The sequence below is a fragment of the Notolepis coatsorum genome (genome assembly GCF_963971535.1).
Source record: "Notolepis coatsorum genome assembly, chromosome: 11".
NCBI classification, from domain to species: Eukaryota; Metazoa; Chordata; class Actinopteri; order Aulopiformes; family Paralepididae; genus Notolepis; species Notolepis coatsorum.
The window spans coordinates 121,221,047-121,241,327 of NC_140175.1; the positions used below are offsets into that span (position 1 = coordinate 121,221,047).

A 20,281-nucleotide genomic window follows, 5' to 3' on the forward strand; every position below is an offset into this window, starting at 1 on the left:
CTAACGCTGCCCACGGAATTATAAACGATCCCCCGCCCATCTGGTCATCATCAGATGATACGTAGAAACTTCTAGAAGCACATCCAGTTGACATTTTTTATCTCTCACAGATTCCTACCAAACTGTATTTGATCATCAATATAATGCATTTGGGGCTATAAATCACGTTCTGAAGAAAGCTGCAGAAAACGATAAAAACATACTTATACTTTAGACCATATTTTAGTATGAATATGTGAATGAAAAAGTATAACGTTGCTACACCCTGAACAATACATATAGGACATTGAATGGGCCATAATAATGGCAATTTAGCAATAGAATTTAAAAAGTTATAGCCCTGCAAAGAAGGGGAACTTCTCCATGTTAAATAGGGCTGGCGATCCATGGTAAATTATGAATTTAACCCCGGCGATCAAAGTGTTAAGGTGCAGTAATAAAATCACACAAGTAATGAAAGAGAAACATAAAATACTATACAAGAAACATTAAATACTATACAATAAGACAATGTTACAATACTGTACAATATACAAAATAACAGACTTCAGCTTTAAATTAGTTTAGTCTTTATTTAAAAAAAAAAAAAATAATAATAATGTAATGGCATGCTGGACGTTCACTCCGGTCTTCTCTCTGCTCTTTGAGAAGCAGCCGATGGGAGGCCAGTACAGAGTGTTGGTTGTGCGTGACGGGGGGGGGGTCTGTAGCGGGCGCTGGTGCTGACTGCAGCAGTCCCATTGTGCTGTGAAGCCTGATGACTGTCCAAATGTGGCTGGAATTCCTGCCCCCCACCCCCCCAAACACCTCTCCATTTGACATGCTAGTGTTGTCAGCTGCCATCCCCATGGCCACTCCACTGCTAGCCTTGTTGTCCCTGCTACCCTCTCCCTCTCCCTCTCAGTTGAAGGTCTGGAGTCTGGACTGACTGACTGGTGAGCATTGATCCATGAAACACTTCACTTGGCAGTGGTGTGGTCCGCCCGCCGGGGGAAAGTAGAGCGTGTGAAAGAGCTGCAGGTCAGCGGGGCTCCGGGGCTCCGACACGTCCTGCTTCAGACGGAGCTGGAGAGCAGAGCGGCTGAAAAGAACGGCTGTGAATTGTGTGAGCGGTGCTTAACGTTGCCATAGCAGTGGCTGGCGGTGCTGTGTGAAAGGAATGCATTCATTAGGCGAGCCGGTCCAAAGAGTGGACGGGGAGGTCCAGAGAGTGGACAGAGGTCCAGAGAGTGGACGGGGAGGTCCAGAGAGTGGACAGAGGTCCAGAGAGTGGACGGGGAGGTCCAGAGAGTGGACAGAGGTCCAGAGAGTGGACAGAGGTCCAGAGAGTGGACGCAGAGGTCCAGAGAGTGGACGGGGAGGTCCAAAGAGTGGGCAGAGGTCCAGAGAGTGGGCAGAGGTCCAGAGAGTGGACGGGGAGGTCCAGAGAGTGGACGGGGAGGTCCAGAGAGTGGACGGGGAGGTCCAGAGAGTGGACAGAGGTCCAGAGAGTGGACAGAGGTCCAGAGAGTGGGCGCAGAGGTCCAGAGAGTGGACGGGGAGGTCCAAAGAGTGGGCAGAGGTCCAGAGAGTGGGCAGAGGTCCAGAGAGTGGACAGAGGTCCAAAGAGTGGACGGGGAGGTCCAGAGAGTGGGCAGAGGTCCAGAGAGTGGGCAGAGGTCCAGAGAGTGGGCAGAGGTCCAGAGAGTGGACGGGGAGGTCCAAAGAGTGGGCAGAGGTCCAGAGAGTGGGCAGAGGTCCAGAGAGTGGACAGAGGTGCAGCCAGCAGCCATCTTGGAGCGCCTGTTAGGCAAGATGGCTTCCCTCGACTAGTACCCATTAGGGGTGGGAATCACCAGTTTAATCACGATACGATATCGATTTTTTGGACAACGATACGATATTATCCGATATCACACAGTCTGCCACGATACGATACGATACGATTCGATTCAGGTGCCTGCGATCGATATGAGACGATATTATGTGCCCATTTAATACAATCAGTAACATTTAAATCAACAAACAAAAAAGGCAATGGAAATATCATGACATTTTTATTTTTGAGCTCTTCCAGACATTTAAATGAAAAACAATCTATTGTTTTTAATACAAATAGACCTCCTGTTCACTGTTTTTGGTTCATTTCTTTTTTTTCTCGATATTAATATCCTATTCACTGTCACAGAGCTGTATTTTGGCTGGAAAAGCATATTGGGAGTCCCAAGGTGCAGTACCGGCCAGATCCTGTTAGTGGGGCTATCCCCGAGAATGCACCCTCCCAGTCCCCACTTCTCTCTGCCTATGGCTCTGGGTTAGCTTGTTAGCTCACGCTAAAGTAACGTTATCTTCGATCTTTAACGCGACGTGGGCATAATGGAGTGACGAGGATTGCAAAGCAGGTTAGATGCATTGGACCCGTTGTGGAATAAAACAGCAGGGACATGTTTTGGGTCACAGAATAGGCACACTAGTCTTGCTCTAGTAGTGACGCTCTAGACGCTACTGGCAGCTGTTGATGTTAAACGGAGTTTGAGTTTCACAACACTGGGCGCGGGGCGATGACGTCGCCGTCGCCGGATTTTCAAAATAAGAGTATCGCAATATGAATCGATCTTACATTTACATTTACATTTAGTCATTTAGCTGACGCTTTTATCCAAAGCGACTTACAAGTTCTGTACGACAAGCCATCAGGAAGGGCACAACTCTATCAGCTGAGCAACAATGTTCATCAAAGTGTTGAGTGCTACAGTGTAGGTTAGTTTATTAGGACAAGTGCATGACAGTACGGTTAGTTAGGGTTAGATTTTTTTTTTTTTTTTTTTTTTTATTCAGATAATGGTTGAAGAAGTGCGTCTTTAGTCGACGGCGAAAGATTGGACGTGATTCGGCTGTCCTAACTGGGGTGGGTAGTTCATTCCACCATTGTGGGGCAAGGACTGAGAATAGGCGACTTCTCTTTGATGACCCTCCCGGAGCTTGGATAGGAGTAGGTCTGAGGCGGCCAGAAGATGCAGAGCGTAGGGGTCTTGAGGGTGTGTAGTTAGAGACCATTGACCGGAGGTAGGCGGGAGCGGTTCCCTTTGCCGCACGGTATGCTAGGTCGAGGGCCTTGAAGCGGATTCGTGCAGCAATGGGGAGCCAGTGCAGGTCCCTAAGAAGTGGGGTGACATGGGCCGACTTCGGTAGGTTTGAGATCAGGCGGGCCGCTGCGTTCTGAATGAGTTGAAGAGGCTTAGTGGCAGTGGCCGGGAGGCCAGCGAGCAGTGCATTGCAGTAGTCGAGGCGGGAGATGACTGTTGATTGGACGAGGAGTTGGGTGGCTTCTTTTGTCAGGAAGGGGCGTATCCTTCTGACGTTGCTCAGGAGGAATCGGCATCGATCCTATTTGATTATTGATAATAGATCGATATATCGATCTGGATCGATGTATCGTCCCACCCCTAGTACCCATAAACAAACCTCAAAGTATCTAAAAACCCCATGGGTGTCATGAAATGAGTACAAACCTCTAATAAACTAACCTACACTGTAGCACTCAACACTTTGATGAACATTGTTGCTCCGCTGATAGAGTTGTACCCTTCCTTCCTGATGACTTGTCGTACAGAACTTGTAAGTCGCTTTGGATAAAAGCGTTCAGCTAAATGACTAAATGTAAATGTAGAGCAGTCGACCGGTAATCCGGAGGTTCCCGGTTCGATTCCCGCTTCTCCCAGGCAGCGCGTCGAAGTGTCCTTGAGCAAGACACCTACTTAACCCCCTAACGACCGCTCCCGATGAGCAGGTCGGCACCTTGGCACGGTCTCTTCCGCCGTCTGTGTGAGACAGTGAACGGGTGAAATTGTAAAAGCGCTTTGGATAAAAGCTGCTCTATATAAATGCAGCCATTTACTTACCGTGGTCTGGTCTCGTGCTCCTCCCCAGAGAATGGACACCAGCGGGGCCAAGGTGCTGGAGACAGCCGATGACATCCAGGAGCGCAGGCAGCAGGTGCTGGACCGCTACCGGCGCTTCAAGGAGCTGTCCATGGTGCGCCGGCAGAAGCTGGAGGACTCGTACCGCTTCCAGTTCTTCCGCCGCGACGCGGACGAGCTGGAGAAGTGGATCCAGGAGAAGCTGCAGATCGCCTCCGACGAGAACTACAAGGACCCCTCCAACCTGCAGGTATCCACTCGGCACGCCACGTCGGTCACATGTTGTTATTACTAATCATCTTGTCATCAATGCCATAAACTAAACGTTTAGCCGGTGTGATGACATTCTCAGGGCAGTTTTGCTGGTATGATCAAGAGGTATGATTTAAGAAATGTGTGTAGATGTAAATCCTCCAGTGACCTGTGCACTGGGCAGACTTGTTGGATACTGAAGGTCATCCAGCCATGCTTTAGGGCTGCACGATTAATCTATTTTAAATCGAAATCGTGATTTGGAATGATGCAATTATCAAATCGCAAAAAAAAGAATCGCACTTTTTATTTTACTTTTTTTTTTACTTAAAACATATTTTAACCAGGAAGTCCCATTGAGATACAAGATCGGTTTGGGAGAGGGAGGTAAGGGGTTTTAGATTGTGTGCTGTGAAGTTTAGACTTCAGAGAGGGAGAGCAAAGTACCGGTATCGATTCCCAGGTATAAAGAAACATTTTCAGGCTCTGTGTCCCGAACAGACCCACCGCGTAGGCCAGACGCAAGCCGCATTTTACAATACACCTCTGTGGGGCTGCTTAATTATTATTTTTTATTATAATCGCAAATTTAATCGCAACATCTGTCAGAAAGACTGGGCAGACATGTTGGATCCTGAAGGTCATCCCCCATCTCCCCCCCCCCCCCCCCCCCCCACAGGGCAAGCTGCAGAAGCACCAGGCCTTCGAGGCAGAAGTCCAGGCCAACGCCGGCGCCATCATCAAACTGGACGACACCGGCAACCTCATGATCAGCGAGGGGCACTTTGCTTCAGAGACCATCCGGGTAAGACACGCTAACATACACATCCATGTAACACGCTAACATACACATCCATGTAACACGCTAACATACTGTAGAGACCATCCATGTAACACGCTAACATACTGTAGACACCATCCATGTAACACGCTAACATACTGTAGAGACCATCCATGTAACACGCTAACATACTGTAGACACCATCCATGTAACACGCTAACATACTGTAGAGACCATCCATGTAACACGCTAACATACTGTAGACACCATCCATGTAACACGCTAACATACTGTAGACACCATCCATGTAACACGCTAACATACTGTAGAGACCATCCATATAACACGCTAACATACTGTAGACACCATCCATGTAACACGCTAACATACTGTACCATCCATGTAACACGCTAACATACTGTAGACACCATCCATGTAACACGCTAACATACTGTACCATCCATGTAACACGCTAACATACTGTAGACACCATCCATGTAACACGCTAACATACTGTATAGTCTCAGACCATATTCAGGACAAAATCAATAATATAGTAGCACACACACACACACGCACACACAGACAGACAGCTGAAGGAGCCTCACCTAGGTGTTTGTGTGTGTGTGTGTGTGTTGTTAACCCCTTCCCCTCTGGTTCAGTCCTACACGCCGTACCGGACCCAACAGAGGCCCGTAGTAATAAGTCTCAATATGATCGAGTTCATACAAGTAGGTTCAGCTCGACTCGGTGTGCAGTGAACACGCCTCTTCCAATGGCTGTATTATTACTATTTTTGTTATTATTAATAATTATCATAATGCAATAATAGTAATAATATATATACTATATATATATATATATATATATATATATATATATATATATATATACAATGCAGTCTGTGAGTCTGAGTGGAGTGAAACATGTTTTGTTGTTTTGGTTCTGGACTTGGATTTGAAATGGAACAATGACGGAGGTTAAAGTGCAGACTTTCACTTTTAATTTGAGGGTGTTTACATGTGAAGGTGAATCATGTAGGAATTCTATATCTTCATACATGAACCCATTTTAGGGATCAAAGGTCATTGAATAAATGTACATACACTTAAAGTCATCAGAGCAACAAAAACGAATTCCACTGGACAGACTCAACTGTGTGTGTGTGTGTGTGTGTCTTTATCTTACCTTCCTTTCCCTGTAGAAGACGTTAAATGTTTCACTTGATTTAATTTATATTCTATTAATTTAGTCTTTTTATTCACCATTTACCTTCATTTTACCTTCTTCTGTCTTTATCTGCTTTGCTCCCTCTCTCTCATCCTCTCTTTCACCCTCTCTCTCACTCTCTCACCCTCTCTCATCCCCTCTCCTCTCTCTCACCCTCTCTCCACCTCCTCTCTCTCTCCACCTCTCCACCTCCTCCTCCTCTCTCTCTCCCCCTCTCACCCTCTCCTGGATCATGATGTCCTCTCTCTCTCTCCACCTCCTCTTTCTCTCCCTCTCACCCTCTCCTGGATCATGATGTCCTCTCTCTCTCCACCTCCTCTCTCTCTCCCTCTCACCCTCTCCTGGATCATGATGTCCTCTCTCTCTCTCTCCACCTCCTCTTTCTCTCCCTCTCACCCTCTCCTGGATCATGATGTCCTCTCTCTCCTCTCTCTCCCTCTCACCCTCTCCTGGATCATGATGTCCTCTCTCTCTCCCTCTCACCCTCTCCTGGATCATGATGTCCTCTCCCTCCTCTCTCTCTCCCTCTCACCCTCTCCTGGATCATGATGTCCTCTCTCTCCTCTCTCTCCCTCTCACCCTCTCCTGGATCATGATGTCCTCTCTCTCCTCTCTCTCTCTCTCTCACCCTCTCCTGGATCATGATGTCCTCTCTCTCCTCTCTCTCTCACCCTCTCCTGGATCATGATGTCCTCTCTCTCCTCTCTCTCTCTCTCTCACCCTCTCCTGGATCATGAATCCTCTCTCTCCTCTCTCTCCTCTCTCTCTCTCCCTCCTCTCTCTCTCCATCTCACCCTCTCCTGGATCATGATGTCCTCTCCCTCCTCTCTCTCTCCCTCTCACCCTCTCCTGGATCATGATGTCCTCTCCCTCCTCTCTCTCTCCCTCTCACCCTCTCCTGGATCATGATGTCCTCTCTCTCTCTCTCTCCTCTCTCTCCCTCTCACCCTCTCCTGGATCATGATGTCCTCTCCCTCCTCTCTCTCCCTCTCACCCTCTCCTGGATCATGATGTCCTCTCTCTCTCCATCTCACCCTCTCCTGGATCATGATGTCCTCTCTCTCCTCTCTCTCTCCCTCTCACCCTCTCCTGGATCATGATGTCCTCTCTCTCTCTCTCTCTCACCCTCTCCTGGATCATGATGTCCTCTCTCTCCTCTCTCTCTCTCTCACCCTCTCCTGGATCATGATGTCCTCTCTCCTCTCTCTCTCTCTCACCCTCTCACCCTCTCCTGGATCATGATGTCCTCTCTCTCCTCTCTCTCTCTCTCACCCTCTCCTGGATCATGAATCCTCTCTCTCCTCTCTCTCCTCTCTCTCTCTCCCTCTCACCCTCTCCTGGATCATGATGTCCTCTCCCTCCTCTCTCTCTCCCTCTCACCCTCTCCTGGATCATGATGTCCTCTCTCTCTCCTCTCTCTCCTCTCTCTCTCTCTCTCCTCTCTCTCCCTCTCACCCTCTCCTGGATCATGATGTCCTCTCTCTCTCCTCTCTCTCCTCTCTCTCCCTCTCACCCTCTCCTGGATCATGATGTCATCTCTTTCCCTCTCACCCTCTCCTGGATCATGATGTCCTCTCTCTCCTCTCTCTCTCTCTCTCTCCTCTCTCTCTCCCTCTCACCCTCTCCTGGATCATGATGTCCTCTCTCTCCTCTCTCTCTCCCTCTCACCCTCTCCTGGATCATGATGTCCTCTCTCTCCTCTCTCTCTCTCTCTCTCCTCTCTCTCTCCCTCTCACCCTCTCCTGGATCATGATGTCCTCTCTCTCTCCTCTCTCTCTCCCTCTCACCCTCTCCTGGATCATGATGTCCTCTCTCTCTCCTCTCTCTCCCTCTCACCCTCTCCTGGATCATGATGTCCTCTCCCTCCTCTCTCTCTCCCTCTCACCCTCTCCTGGATCATGATGTCCTCTCTCTCCTCTCTCTCATCCTCTCCTGGATCATGATGTCCTCTCTCTCTCCTCTCTCTCTCCCTCTCACCCTCTCCTGGATCATGATGTCCTCTCTCTCCTCTCTCTCTCCCTCTCACCCTCTCCTGGATCATGATGTCCTCTCTCTCCTCTCTCTCTCCCTCTCACCCTCTCCTGGATCATGATGTCCTCTCTCTCCTCTCTCTCTCCCTCTCACCCTCTCCTGGATCATGATGTCCTCTCTCTCCTCTCTCTCTCCCTCTCACCCTCTCCTGGATCATGATGTCCTCTCTCTCCTCTCTCTCCCTCTCACCCTCTCCTGGATCATGATGTCCTCTCTCTCCTCTCTCTCTCTCCCTCTCACCCTCTCCTGGATCATGATGTCCTCTCTCTCCTCTCTCTCCCTCTCACCCTCTCCTGGATCATGATGTCCTCTCTCTCTCCCTCTCACCCTCTCCTGGATCATGATGTCCTCTCCCTCCTCTCTCTCTCCCTCTCACCCTCTCCTGGATCATGATGTCCTCTCCCTCCTCTCTCTCTCCCTCTCACCCTCTCCTGGATCATGATGTCCTCTCTCTCCTCTCTCTCTCCCTCTCACCCTCTCCTGGATCATGATGTCCTCTCTCTCTCCCTCTCACCCTCTCCTGGATCATGATGTCCTCTCTCTCTCCTCTCTCTCCCTCTCACCCTCTCCTGGATCATGATGTCCTCTCTCTCTCCCTCTCACCCTCTCCTGGATCATGAATCCTCTCTCTCCTCTCTCTCCTCTCTCTCTCTCTCCCTCCTCTCTCTCTCCCTCTCACCCTCTCCTGGATCATGATGTCCTCTCTCTCCTCTCTCCTCTCTCTCACCCTCTCCTGGATCATGATGTCCTCTCTCTCCTCTCTCTCTCCCTCTCACCCTCTCCTGGATCATGATGTCCTCTCCCTCCTCTCTCTCTCCCTCTCACCCTCTCCTGGATCATGATGTCCTCTCTCTCCTCTCTCTCTCCCTCTCACCCTCTCCTGGATCATGATGTCCTCTCTCTCCTCTCTCTCTCTCCCTCTCACCCTCTCCTGGATCATGATGTCCTCTCTCTCCTCTCTCTCCCTCTCACCCTCTCCTGGATCATGATGTCCTCTCTCTCTCCCTCTCACCCTCTCCTGGATCATGATGTCCTCTCCCTCCTCTCTCTCTCCCTCTCACCCTCTCCTGGATCATGATGTCCTCTCCCTCCTCTCTCTCTCCCTCTCACCCTCTCCTGGATCATGATGTCCTCTCTCTCCTCTCTCTCTCCCTCTCACCCTCTCCTGGATCATGATGTCCTCTCTCTCTCCTCTCTCTCTCCCTCTCACCCTCTCCTGGATCATGATGTCCTCTCTCTCCTCTCTCTCTCCCTCTCACCCTCTCCTGGATCATGATGTCCTCTCTCCCTCCTCTCTCTCTCCCTCTCACCCTCTCCTGGATCATGATGTCCTCTCTCTCTCCTCTCTCTCCCTCTCACCCTCTCCTGGATCATGATGTCCTCTCCCTCCTCTCTCTCTCCCTCACCCTCTCCTGGATCATGATGTCCTCTCTCTCCTCTCTCTCTCCCTCTCACCCTCTCCTGGATCATGATGTCCTCTCTCTCCTCTCTCTCCCTCTCACACTCTCCTGGATCATGATGTCCTCTCTCACCTCTCTCTCTCCCTCTCACCCTCTCCTGGATCATGATGTCCTCTCTCTCCTCTCTCTCTCCCTCTCACCCTCTCCTGGATCATGATGTCCTCTCCCTCCTCTCTCTCTCCCTCACCCTCTCCTGGATCATGATGTCCTCTCTCTCCTCTCTCTCTCCCTCTCACCCTCTCCTGGATCATGATGTCCTCTCTCTCCTCTCTCTCTCCCTCTCACCCTCTCCTGGATCATGATGTCCTCTCTCTCCTCTCTCTCTCCCTCTCACCCTCTCCTGGATCATGATGTCCTCTCTCTTCTCTCTCTCCCTCTCACCCTCTCCTGGATCATGATGTCCTCTCTCTCCTTTCTCTCTCCCTCTCACCCTCTCCTGGATCATGATGTCCTCTCTCTCTCCACAGACCCGCCTGGAGGAACTCCACCGCCTGTGGGAGCTGCTGCTCCTGAAGACCCAGGAGAAGGGAGTGCGTCTGCTACAGGCGCAGAAGCTGGTGCAGTACCTGAGGGAGTGTGAGGACGCCCTGGACTGGATCAGTGACAAGGTCAGTACCTGAGGGAGTGAGGACGCCCTGGACTGGATCAGTGACGAGGTCAGAGACACCCTCTTGTGGCGCTGAGTCAGGCACGCGGTCAATCAGCTTGTTTCTATGGCAACGGGGACATGTCTTACTTCAAACTAGCGGCAATAAAATATCAACCAGACAATTAGTTGTTTATTTTACTTCATTTTGTCTGATTGTGTCCATAGATCACAATTACAATACAGAACTTTGAGGACGTTTTCTCAAACTAGTTTTTATGCATTTTACTTACACACAAAGACATGGAACTCCATTTCCCTAGTACCTACACACACCATATCCTGCTTCTAATTACAGACAGGTTTGTTGATATATCATTCATAGCCGGGTTTATAGTACATTACATTTTATCCCAAAACTAGGCGAAAAAAAAAAAAAAATTTATGACCATTATTTCCTGATGTATGGGCTGATAAGACACAACCACAATCCCCTCTGGAAAAAGTTTCGTTTTAAATGTATCGACAAAATGAAACCAAGTTTTTGAATCTGGCATTATCCATGTTGGTGATGCGAGTCTTGGCGATACAACACATTCCCTGCCATGCAATTTGAGCATCTTATACCATTCTCTGCCAGCACTGTACAGATGTTCACCTTCTTTGCAGGGCTATAACTTTTTAAATTGTATTGCTAAATTGACATTACTATGGCCCATTCAACGTCAATTATCTATCCTTCAGGATGTAGGAACGTTTTACTTTTTCATTCATACGAAAATACCGTCTAGAATATAAATATGTTTTTATCGTTTTCTGCAGTAATTCCTAGAACGTGAGATATAGGCATAAATGCATATATAGATTATCAAATGCCGTTTGTTGCCGATCCACGCTATATTAAAAATTTCAACTGTACATGATCCTAAACGTTATGACTGATCATGCGTGGATGAACGGGGGGGGGGGTCGTTTATAATTCCGTGATCGTCGTTAAATGCTTTATGTAGTATGGGTGATATATTGATCAGAGCAGTTTGCATGGATAATAATAAACAAACAGGCTGAAAGTAACGTCAGCGTCCTCTTACCGTTGGGCGATGAGACTGGAGCAAAAAGATCCCACTTATTTGACGGCGATCGAGTCGATCCATTTCCGGTTTGTATAATAATAATACACACCCAAATCATGTCGATTATTGAGTTATGGCAGCGATCCATATACACAGTGTGTGGCTAGAGTCCCGCAACAATATGCGAGTGCCGGACGCATTTCGGAGACGCACCGAGGTCGACTCGTCCATTTCCGGTTTGGCAACTCGCCGATCATCCACCAGGGGGCAGTATTTAAGCGTTGCAGAGTTGTGCCGAGTCCTATTGCATCAGACCAGGCTCCGTGAGGGAATTATGAATAACATGGCGAAAAATTTAAATATGATCTCAATAACGTCGTACGCTGTGGATTGGCAGAATTCGCATGAACTTAAAACATGTCGTAAACTGTTTCCGGCGTGGGATGTGTTAATGAGGAAGTGCCTCATTTGCATATATAAACAATAAAATGCAGAAAACTTGCAATATATTTTTTCTTAGTTTATATGTACATAACAAACTGGGAAAGATTCATAGTGATATCTATTAAAATATTTGTTTAGCCTATTAGGGGGTACCGTCTTGCCTTAAGTGAACAAGGACTGTCATAGATGTGAAGCATTCTGGCATACATTTGATTGGTCTTACACAAAGTGCCATTCCTGTCAGCCACCACTAGGGGCAGAGTGGGTTAGTTGAGTGAGTGGATTTGTGACCTTGCCGTCATAGAGGTGCTTCACATCTAAACACACCAAGCCTGTTATATTTATTCACATCTAAACACCAAGCCTGTTATATTTATTCACATCTAAACACACCAAGCCTGTTATATTTATTTACATCGAAACACCAAGTCTGTTATATTTATTTACATCTAAACACCAAGCCTGTTATATTTATTTACATCGAAACACCAAGCCTGTTATATTTATTCACATCTGAACACCAAGCCTGTTATATTTATTTACATCTAAACACCAAGCCTGTTATATTTATTTACATCTGAACACCAAGCCTGTTATATTTATTCACATCTAAACACCAAGTCTGTTATATTTATTTACATCTAAACACCAAGTCTGTTATATTTATTTACATCTAAACACCAAGTCTGTTATATTTATTTACATCTAAACACCAAGCCTGTTATATTTATTTACATCTAAACACCAAGTCTGTTATATTTATTCACATCTAAACACCAAGTCTGTTATATTTATTTACATCTAAACACCAAGTCTGTTATATTTATTTACATCTAAACACCAAGCCTGTTATATTTATTCACATCTAAACACCAAGCCTGTTATATTTATTTACATCTAAACACCAAGCCTGTTATATTTATTTACATCTAAACACCAAGTCTGTTATATTTATTCACATCTAAACACCAAGTCTGTTATATTTATTTACATCTAAACACCAAGTCTGTTATATTTATTTACATCTAAACACCAAGCCTGTTATATTTATTTACATCTAAACACCAAGTCTGTTATATTTATTTACATCTAAACACCAAGTCTGTTATATTTATTTACATCTAAACACCAAGTCTGTTATATTTATTTACATCTAAACACCAAGTCTGTTATATTTATTTACATCTAAACACCAAGCCTGTTATATTTATTTACATCTAAACACCAAGTCTGTTATATTTATTTACATCTAAACACCAAGCCTGTTATATTTATTTACATCTAAACACCAAGCCTGTTATATTTATTTACATCTAAACACCAAGTCTGTTATATTTATTTACATCTAAACACCAAGCCTGTTATATTTATTTACATCTAAACACCAAGCCTGTTATATTTATTTACATCTAAACACCAAGTCTGTTATATTTATTTACATCTAAACACCAAGCCTGTTATATTTATTTACATCTAAACACCAAGCCTGTTATATTTATTTACATCTAAACACCAAGTCTGTTATATTTATTTACATCTAAACACCAAGCCTGTTATATTTATTTACATCTAAACACCAAGCCTGTTATATTTATTTACATCTAAACACCAAGCCTGTTATATTTATTTACATCTAAACACCAAGCCTGTTATATTTATTTACATCTAAACACCAAGCATGTTATGTTTATTTACAAATATCTTTCTTACAGGGATAATGATCTAGCCTAAGCAGTCTTGTGCATATAGGTGCTTTTTAAAAATTATTTAAGAATGGCGTTCCTCTTATCTTCAAACCGGCTGAGGCGCAGTGTGTCCGCAGTACATCGGTCCTTCCACAGTTTACCTAACGGTCCTCTACCCCCCCTGACCCCCGACCCCTCAGGAGGCCATCGTCACCTCGGAGGAGCTGGGCCAGGACCTGGAGCACGTGGAGGTTCTCCAGAAGAAGTTCGAGGAGTTCCAGACGGACCTGGCGGCCCACGAGGAGCGCGTCAACGAGGTCAACCAGCTGGCGGCGCGGCTGAGCCAGGAGGCGCATCCGGAGAGCCCGCTGATCCTCCGCAAGCAGGAGGAGGTGAACGCGGCCTGGCAGCGGCTCCGCGGCCTCGCCACGCAGAGGCAGGGCAAGCTGTTCGGAGCGGCAGAGGTGCAGCGCTTCAACAGGTACCATCCAGCAGCATGTTGTTAGAGTCAGAGGCAGCGCTTCCACAGGTACCATACCATCCAGCAGCATGTTGTTAGAGTCAGAGGCAGCGCTTCCACAGGTACCATACCATCCAGCAGCATGTTGTTAGAGTCAGAACTAAAGTGACGTCAGACTACACCTCCCTACAGGAAACTAAAGTAGGGATGCCCCGATCGATCGGCCAGCGATCGGTATCGGCCGATATTCAGTATAAATATGAGATTGGTGAATTCCGATAATGCTTTATTTTCGCCGATCGTGGAAACCGATCTAAAAACATGACCAATTCTTAGCGGAGATCTCACTCGCTGAGTTCCGTCTCAGACACACGGGAGCTGCAAACTGCCGCTCCTCCTCCTCCTGCCCCTCCCTTCCCTGTGTAAACAAGCTCCAGCAATAGTCTGCTCTAGTGCATACAACCTCTGTGAGCTAACGTTAGCTACCGTTACTGTTTAAACAAAATTACCTAGTCAACTATTCACTTTTAGTTTAATACATGAGGAATTGTTAACTGTATCTAGCCGGCTAGCTACTGATAGCTTCTGATATCAACAAATGCTCCAGCAAGTCTAGTAGTGCATGATAGCTCACGTTAGCTCACGTTAGCTCACGTTAGCTCACTGTTCAAAACGAAATGTCCCATTCAACTAAATAGTTCACTGAGGCGTTGTCTTAACGTTATCTAGCCGGCTAGCAGTAGCTACAGATAGCTCCTGATATCAATGTCTTATAACATTGATTCGATGCGTATTCGAGCTGAGGGCTTGCTGAATGTGATCAATAGGATCCAGCTGCAGCTCCGGAGAATCCTGGCCGTAGCTGGAGGCTACTCGAGTATACACACAGACAGTGGAGCTGTTTGCAGATAGCGAGCATTTTGACTTGTTGCGTGGTGGCGATGTCTCGCAGATAATACAACTACAAGTATGATTATATAATATATATTTTTTATAAAAAATGTAAAAAAAATCTATATAATTTTTTTTTTTTTTTTTTTATTATACCAAAACGATCGATATCGGTATCGGCCGATATGGCTCAAGACGATCGGTGATCGGTATCGGTGGCAAAAAACGTGATCGGGGCATCCCTAAAAGTGACGTCAGACTACACCTCCCTATAGGAAACTAAAGTGACGTCAGACTACACCTCCCTATAGGAAACTACAGTGACGTCAGACTACACCTCCCTATAGGAAACTACAGTGACGTCAGACTACACCTCCCTATAGGAAACTACAGTGACGTCAGACTACACCTCCCTATAGGAAACTAAAGTGACGTCAGACTACACCTCCCTATAGGAAACTAAAGTGACGTCAGACTACACCTCCCTATAGGAAACTAAAGTGACGTCAGACTACACCTCCCTATAGGAAACTAAAGTGACGTCAGACTACACCTCCCTATAGGAAACTAAAGTGATGTCAGACTACACCTCCCTATAGGAAACTAAAGTGATGTCAGACTACACCTCCCTATAGGAAACTAAAGTGCCGTCAGACTACACCTCCCTATAGGAAACTAAAGTGATGTCAGACTACACCTCCCTATAGGAAACTAAAGTGATGTCAGACTACACCTCCCTATAGGAAACTACAGTGACGTCAGACTACACCTCCCTATAGGAAACTAAAGTGACGTCAGACTACACCTCCCTATAGGAAACTAAAGTGACGTCAGACTACACCTCCCTATAGGAAACTAAAGTGATGTCAGACTACACCTCCCTATAGGAAACTAAAGTGACGTCAGACTACACCTCCCTATAGGAAACTAAAGTGATGTCAGACTACACCTCCCTATAGGAAACTAAACCTCCCTATAGGAAACTAAAGTCACGTCAGACTACACCTCCCTATAGGAAACTAAAGTGACGTCAGACTACACCTCCCTATAGGAAACTAAAGTGACGTCAGACTACACCTCCCTATAGGAAACTAAAGTGACGTCAGACTACACCTCCCTATAGGAAACTAAAGTGATGTCAGACTACACCTCCCTATAGGAAACTAAAGTGACATCAGACTACACCTCCCTATAGGAAACTAAAGTGACGTCAGACTACACCTCCCTATAGGAAACTACAGTGACGTCAGACTACACCTCCCTATAGGAAACTAAAGTGACCTCAGACTACACCTCCCTATAGGAAACTAAAGTGACGTCAGACTACACCTCCCTATAGGAAACTAAAGTGACGTCAGACTACACCTCCCTATAGGAAACTAAAGTGACGTCAGACTACACCTCCCTATAGGAAACTAAAGTGACGTCAGACTACACCTCCCTATAGGAAACTAAAGTGACGTCAGACTACACCTCCCTATAGGAAACTAAAGTGACGTCAGACTACACCTCCCTATAGGAAACTAAAGTGACGTCAGACTACACCTCCTTATAGGAAACTAAAGTGACGTCAGACTACACCTCCCTATAGGAAACTAAAGTGATGTCAGACTACACCTCCCTATAGGAAACTAAAGTGACGTCAGACTACACCTCCCTATAGGAAACTAAAGTGACGTCAGACTACACCTCCCTATAGTAAACTAAAGTGACGTCAGACTACACCTCCCTATAGGAAACTAAAGTGACGTCAGACTACACCTCCCTATAGGAAACTAAAGTGATGTCAAACTACACCTCCCATCATGCAGCACAAGAACAAGAGGCTCTAGAGGTGTAGTTTGCCTGACTGTGAGCCTCCGTGTCTGAAACAGGGATGTGGACGAGACCATCAGCTGGATCAGGGAGAAGGAGCAGCTGATGGCCTCAGACGACTTCGGCCGGGACCTGGCCAGTGTTCAGGCGCTGCTCCGCAAGCACGAGGGGCTGGAGCGGGACCTGGCGGCGCTGGAGGACAAGGTGGGGCGAAGACTCACTCATATTCCATCCCACTGGATTGTTATTCTAATTAGTGTATATATACAGCCCTGGCCTATTTTATTTATATAATTCTATTGTGCTTCTATTTTTATTTAGTTTATATTCCATTTTATTTTATTCTTATTTTTTTTTTGTCTGTCCGTTAACCCTTTCACTACCACACTACCAAAGTGTGGTAGTGAAAGGGTTAACCTTCTGTAGTGTGGTAGTGAAAGGGTTAATGTCGCACCAAAAACCACCAAATCGAATGCCTTGTACTGTATGTGTGTAACCTACTTGGCAATAAAGACCTTTCTGATTCCGATGCAGTTGGAAGTTTGAAGCCATTCTAACTTCCTGTTGTCCGCCTTCCTCCTCCTCTTCCTCTTCCTCCTCCTCTTCCTCCTCCTCTTCCTCTTCCTCCTCCACCATCAGGTGAACACGCTGGGCGGCGAGGCGGAGCGCCTGCAGCAGACACACCCCCAGAACGCCGCCCAGATCCACCTGAAGCGGGACGAGCTCATCACCAACTGGGAGCAGATCCGCACGCTGGCCGCGGAGCGCCACGCCCACCTGAACGACTCCTACAGGTAGAGCCACGCCCACCTGAACGACTCCTACAGGTAGAGCCACGCCCACCTGAACGACTCCTACAGGTAGAGCCCCGCCCACCTGAACGACTCCTACAGGTAGAGCCACGCCCACCTGAACGACTCCTACAGGTAGAGCCCCGCCCACCTGAACGACTCCTACAGGTAGAGCCCCGCCCACCTGAACGACTCCTACAGGTAGAGCCCCGCCCACCTGAACGACTCCTACAGGTAGAGCCCCGCCCACCTGAACGACTCCTACAGGTAGAGCCCCGCCCACCTGAACGACTCCTACAGGTAGAGCCCCGCCCACCTGAACGACTCCTATGTAAATCCGATGTAATATTATTAGCCAGCTGTGAGATTTCGACTTGACGGAGCTTTAAGTTGTGTTTACTGACGAGCCGAAAGTAACACTTCTGACGCAGCACAAGCTGGGTCTCATCACAAATACTCAATGTCCCTCGGAAAATGAAACGGTAAATATACAAATCACCCAGTTACTTAGGTTACAACTTCTAAATGCAGATTAAGACGCCAAACTACTTGATTCTTAAACTAGATGGCAACACATCACGCTGACCCGGAAGTAGTTTAAAGGGGCTATGCGTTATAAATGTCATTTTTCAGTCTCTAGCATTGTATTATAGTAATAGGAGTTCGTATCAATGTGTTTTTGGGCCTAAATACTATATTGACGAATTCCTCAGCTACAGCCCATCCCCTGTTTGCCTCTAGTAAATCAGGTCATGTTGATTTGATGACCTGGTGCACGTCACAGGGCGCTGTTTATAGCGCACGGTGATGTGATTGGCTCTGTGGTTTTAGTAATGCCCGCCTCCATTCTTCGACAGACAGACCGGCGTTAGCTCTCGGGACTCGGGAGCGATCGCTAGCTAGTTAGCACCAGCCGGGGCCGGCGTTAGCAACCGGGGGCGTCGCGGAGCATTCAGCCTGCTGGCTACCTAGATCCACTTCAACCAGCGTCGCGGAGCATTCAGCCTGCTGGCTACACAGCTTGTCGGTGTGCTAATAGCCTCTGCAAGCTAACGGTAGCTGGCTCCAGGCTATTAGCACATCGACAAGCTGCTGGAGCTCCCGACGCTCGGCTGGTTGAAGTGGATCTAGGAATGCTCCGCGACGCTCCCGGTTGCTATCATGTGCAGGTCCTCTTCTCAGACCTGTGTACTGCACACGCATCATGCAAGCTACACATCGCTGCATGTTGATCAATGGTGGCCCACTCGGTGCATCACAGTGGGCTACTATTGTGCTAACAACAACCGCGGTGTCCGGCTTGTCGGCCGGCATGAGTGCTCGATTTAAAATGGTTCTCTCCTCTTTGTATACCTTTGTCCTCACAAGTATTCTGCCAGGGAACTTATGGATACGACAATAGTAGTAGTTATAAGGTGTTTGATCATTGTGTCGTTGTACATATTGTGTATACATCGTTAGAAGCTAACGTAGCTTAGCTTGGTAGCTATTGTGCTAACAACATACCCCGACGTCTAGCTTGTTAGCCGGCATGAATGCCCGATTTAAAATGGTTCTCTCCTCTTCGTATACCTTTTTCCTCACAATTATTCTGCCAGGGAACTTATGGACACGACAATAGTAGTAGTTATAAGGTGTTTGAGCTTGTAACGTTAGTTAGCTCATAGCTATCGTTTGAGCTTGTAACGTTAGTTAGCTCATAGCTCTCGTGTACCACGATAGCTATGAGCTAACTAACGTTACAAGCTCAAACACCTTATAACTACTACTATTGTCGTGTCCATAAGTTCCCTGGCAGAATACTTGTGAGGACAAAGGTATACAAAGAGGAGAGAACCATTTTAAATCGGGTATTCATGCCGGCTAACAAGCTAGACGTCGCAGCATGTTGTTAGCACAATAGTAGCCCACTGTGATGCACCGAGTGGGCTACTATTGATCAACATGCAGCGACATGTAGCTTGCATGGTGCAGTGCTTTGCCCCACAGGTCTGAGAAGAGGACCTGTGGTACCCTTGACTGAGATTTCATAATCAAAACTGTTAGATCAACCCTGAAAACTGAAAATATCTGTGGTAATAGTTCATAACATGGACTCTCAGAGTGATGGAACCTATGTTAGCTTCTAACGGTGTATACACTATGTACAACGACACAATGATTTACATTATTACAAATATGGTAACGTGGTTGTGGCTTTTACAAATAGTGGTAACATATATATATATAGATAGACAGTACTGCTACATCTCTATATTTATGACATACCATATTTGTATGTAACCTGAAACCTAAGGGGGGACCCTGATGTAAACAAGACGAAAGTCTTTCTCTGGTCTGCATCCCCTTAACAATTGTGTGTATTGAGCTGTACTGTATTGTACCCATTCTACAATCTGTTAATAAAGTTTTCAATCAATCAATCAATCAATCAATAAGACCTCCACCTGGATGGAATGACGGGGAGATGGGCGGAGCTATTTGGTGGGTGGCTGTCACTCAAAGTGTGGGTGGAGCCAAGCCAATAATAGCCTGCTTTCATGAGGCTGAAAAATGCTGGTTTTGAGTACAAGATTAGAAATATAAAACAATGATTATTTTTGGAATAAAAATTACACATGTGTTACATAGACTCACAGGAAGTGTGTAAAGTTGCCCAAATAGTGCTAGGAATAGCACTGCATGACACCTTTAACTGTTTACAGACTTGGATTCACGTTCCAGCTCTTGCCGCGAATGCCCACTAGAGGGCACTAGGCGGTAAAATACACATGCAAAAATGGTGATATAATAATGTTTAATAAATGTTATAAATACAGTAGTATTTATATGGGTCAAATACAATAGTATTTATATGGGTCAAATACAGTAGTATTTATATGG

General features: G+C 46.5%; 1 protein-coding gene across 5 annotated transcripts in view; it reads left to right on the forward strand.

Annotated features, from left to right (window-relative positions):
- sptan1 (spectrin alpha, non-erythrocytic 1) overlaps positions 1 to 20,281 on the forward strand; it is a 137,442-nt gene that overhangs the window by 22,058 nt on the left and 95,103 nt on the right. For all 5 annotated transcript variants that reach the window (XM_084325426.1, XM_084325427.1, XM_084325423.1 and 2 more), the window contains exons 2-7: positions 3,910 to 4,149; positions 4,831 to 4,956; positions 10,121 to 10,261; positions 13,642 to 13,922; positions 16,667 to 16,811; positions 17,247 to 17,401. In XM_084325426.1, the coding sequence (XP_084181552.1) occupies positions 3,913 to 4,149; positions 4,831 to 4,956; positions 10,121 to 10,261; positions 13,642 to 13,922; positions 16,667 to 16,811; positions 17,247 to 17,401 (1,085 nt within the window). In that variant the 5' untranslated portion in view covers positions 3,910 to 3,912. The remainder of the gene's footprint in view (positions 1 to 3,909; positions 4,150 to 4,830; positions 4,957 to 10,120; positions 10,262 to 13,641; positions 13,923 to 16,666; positions 16,812 to 17,246; positions 17,402 to 20,281) is intronic.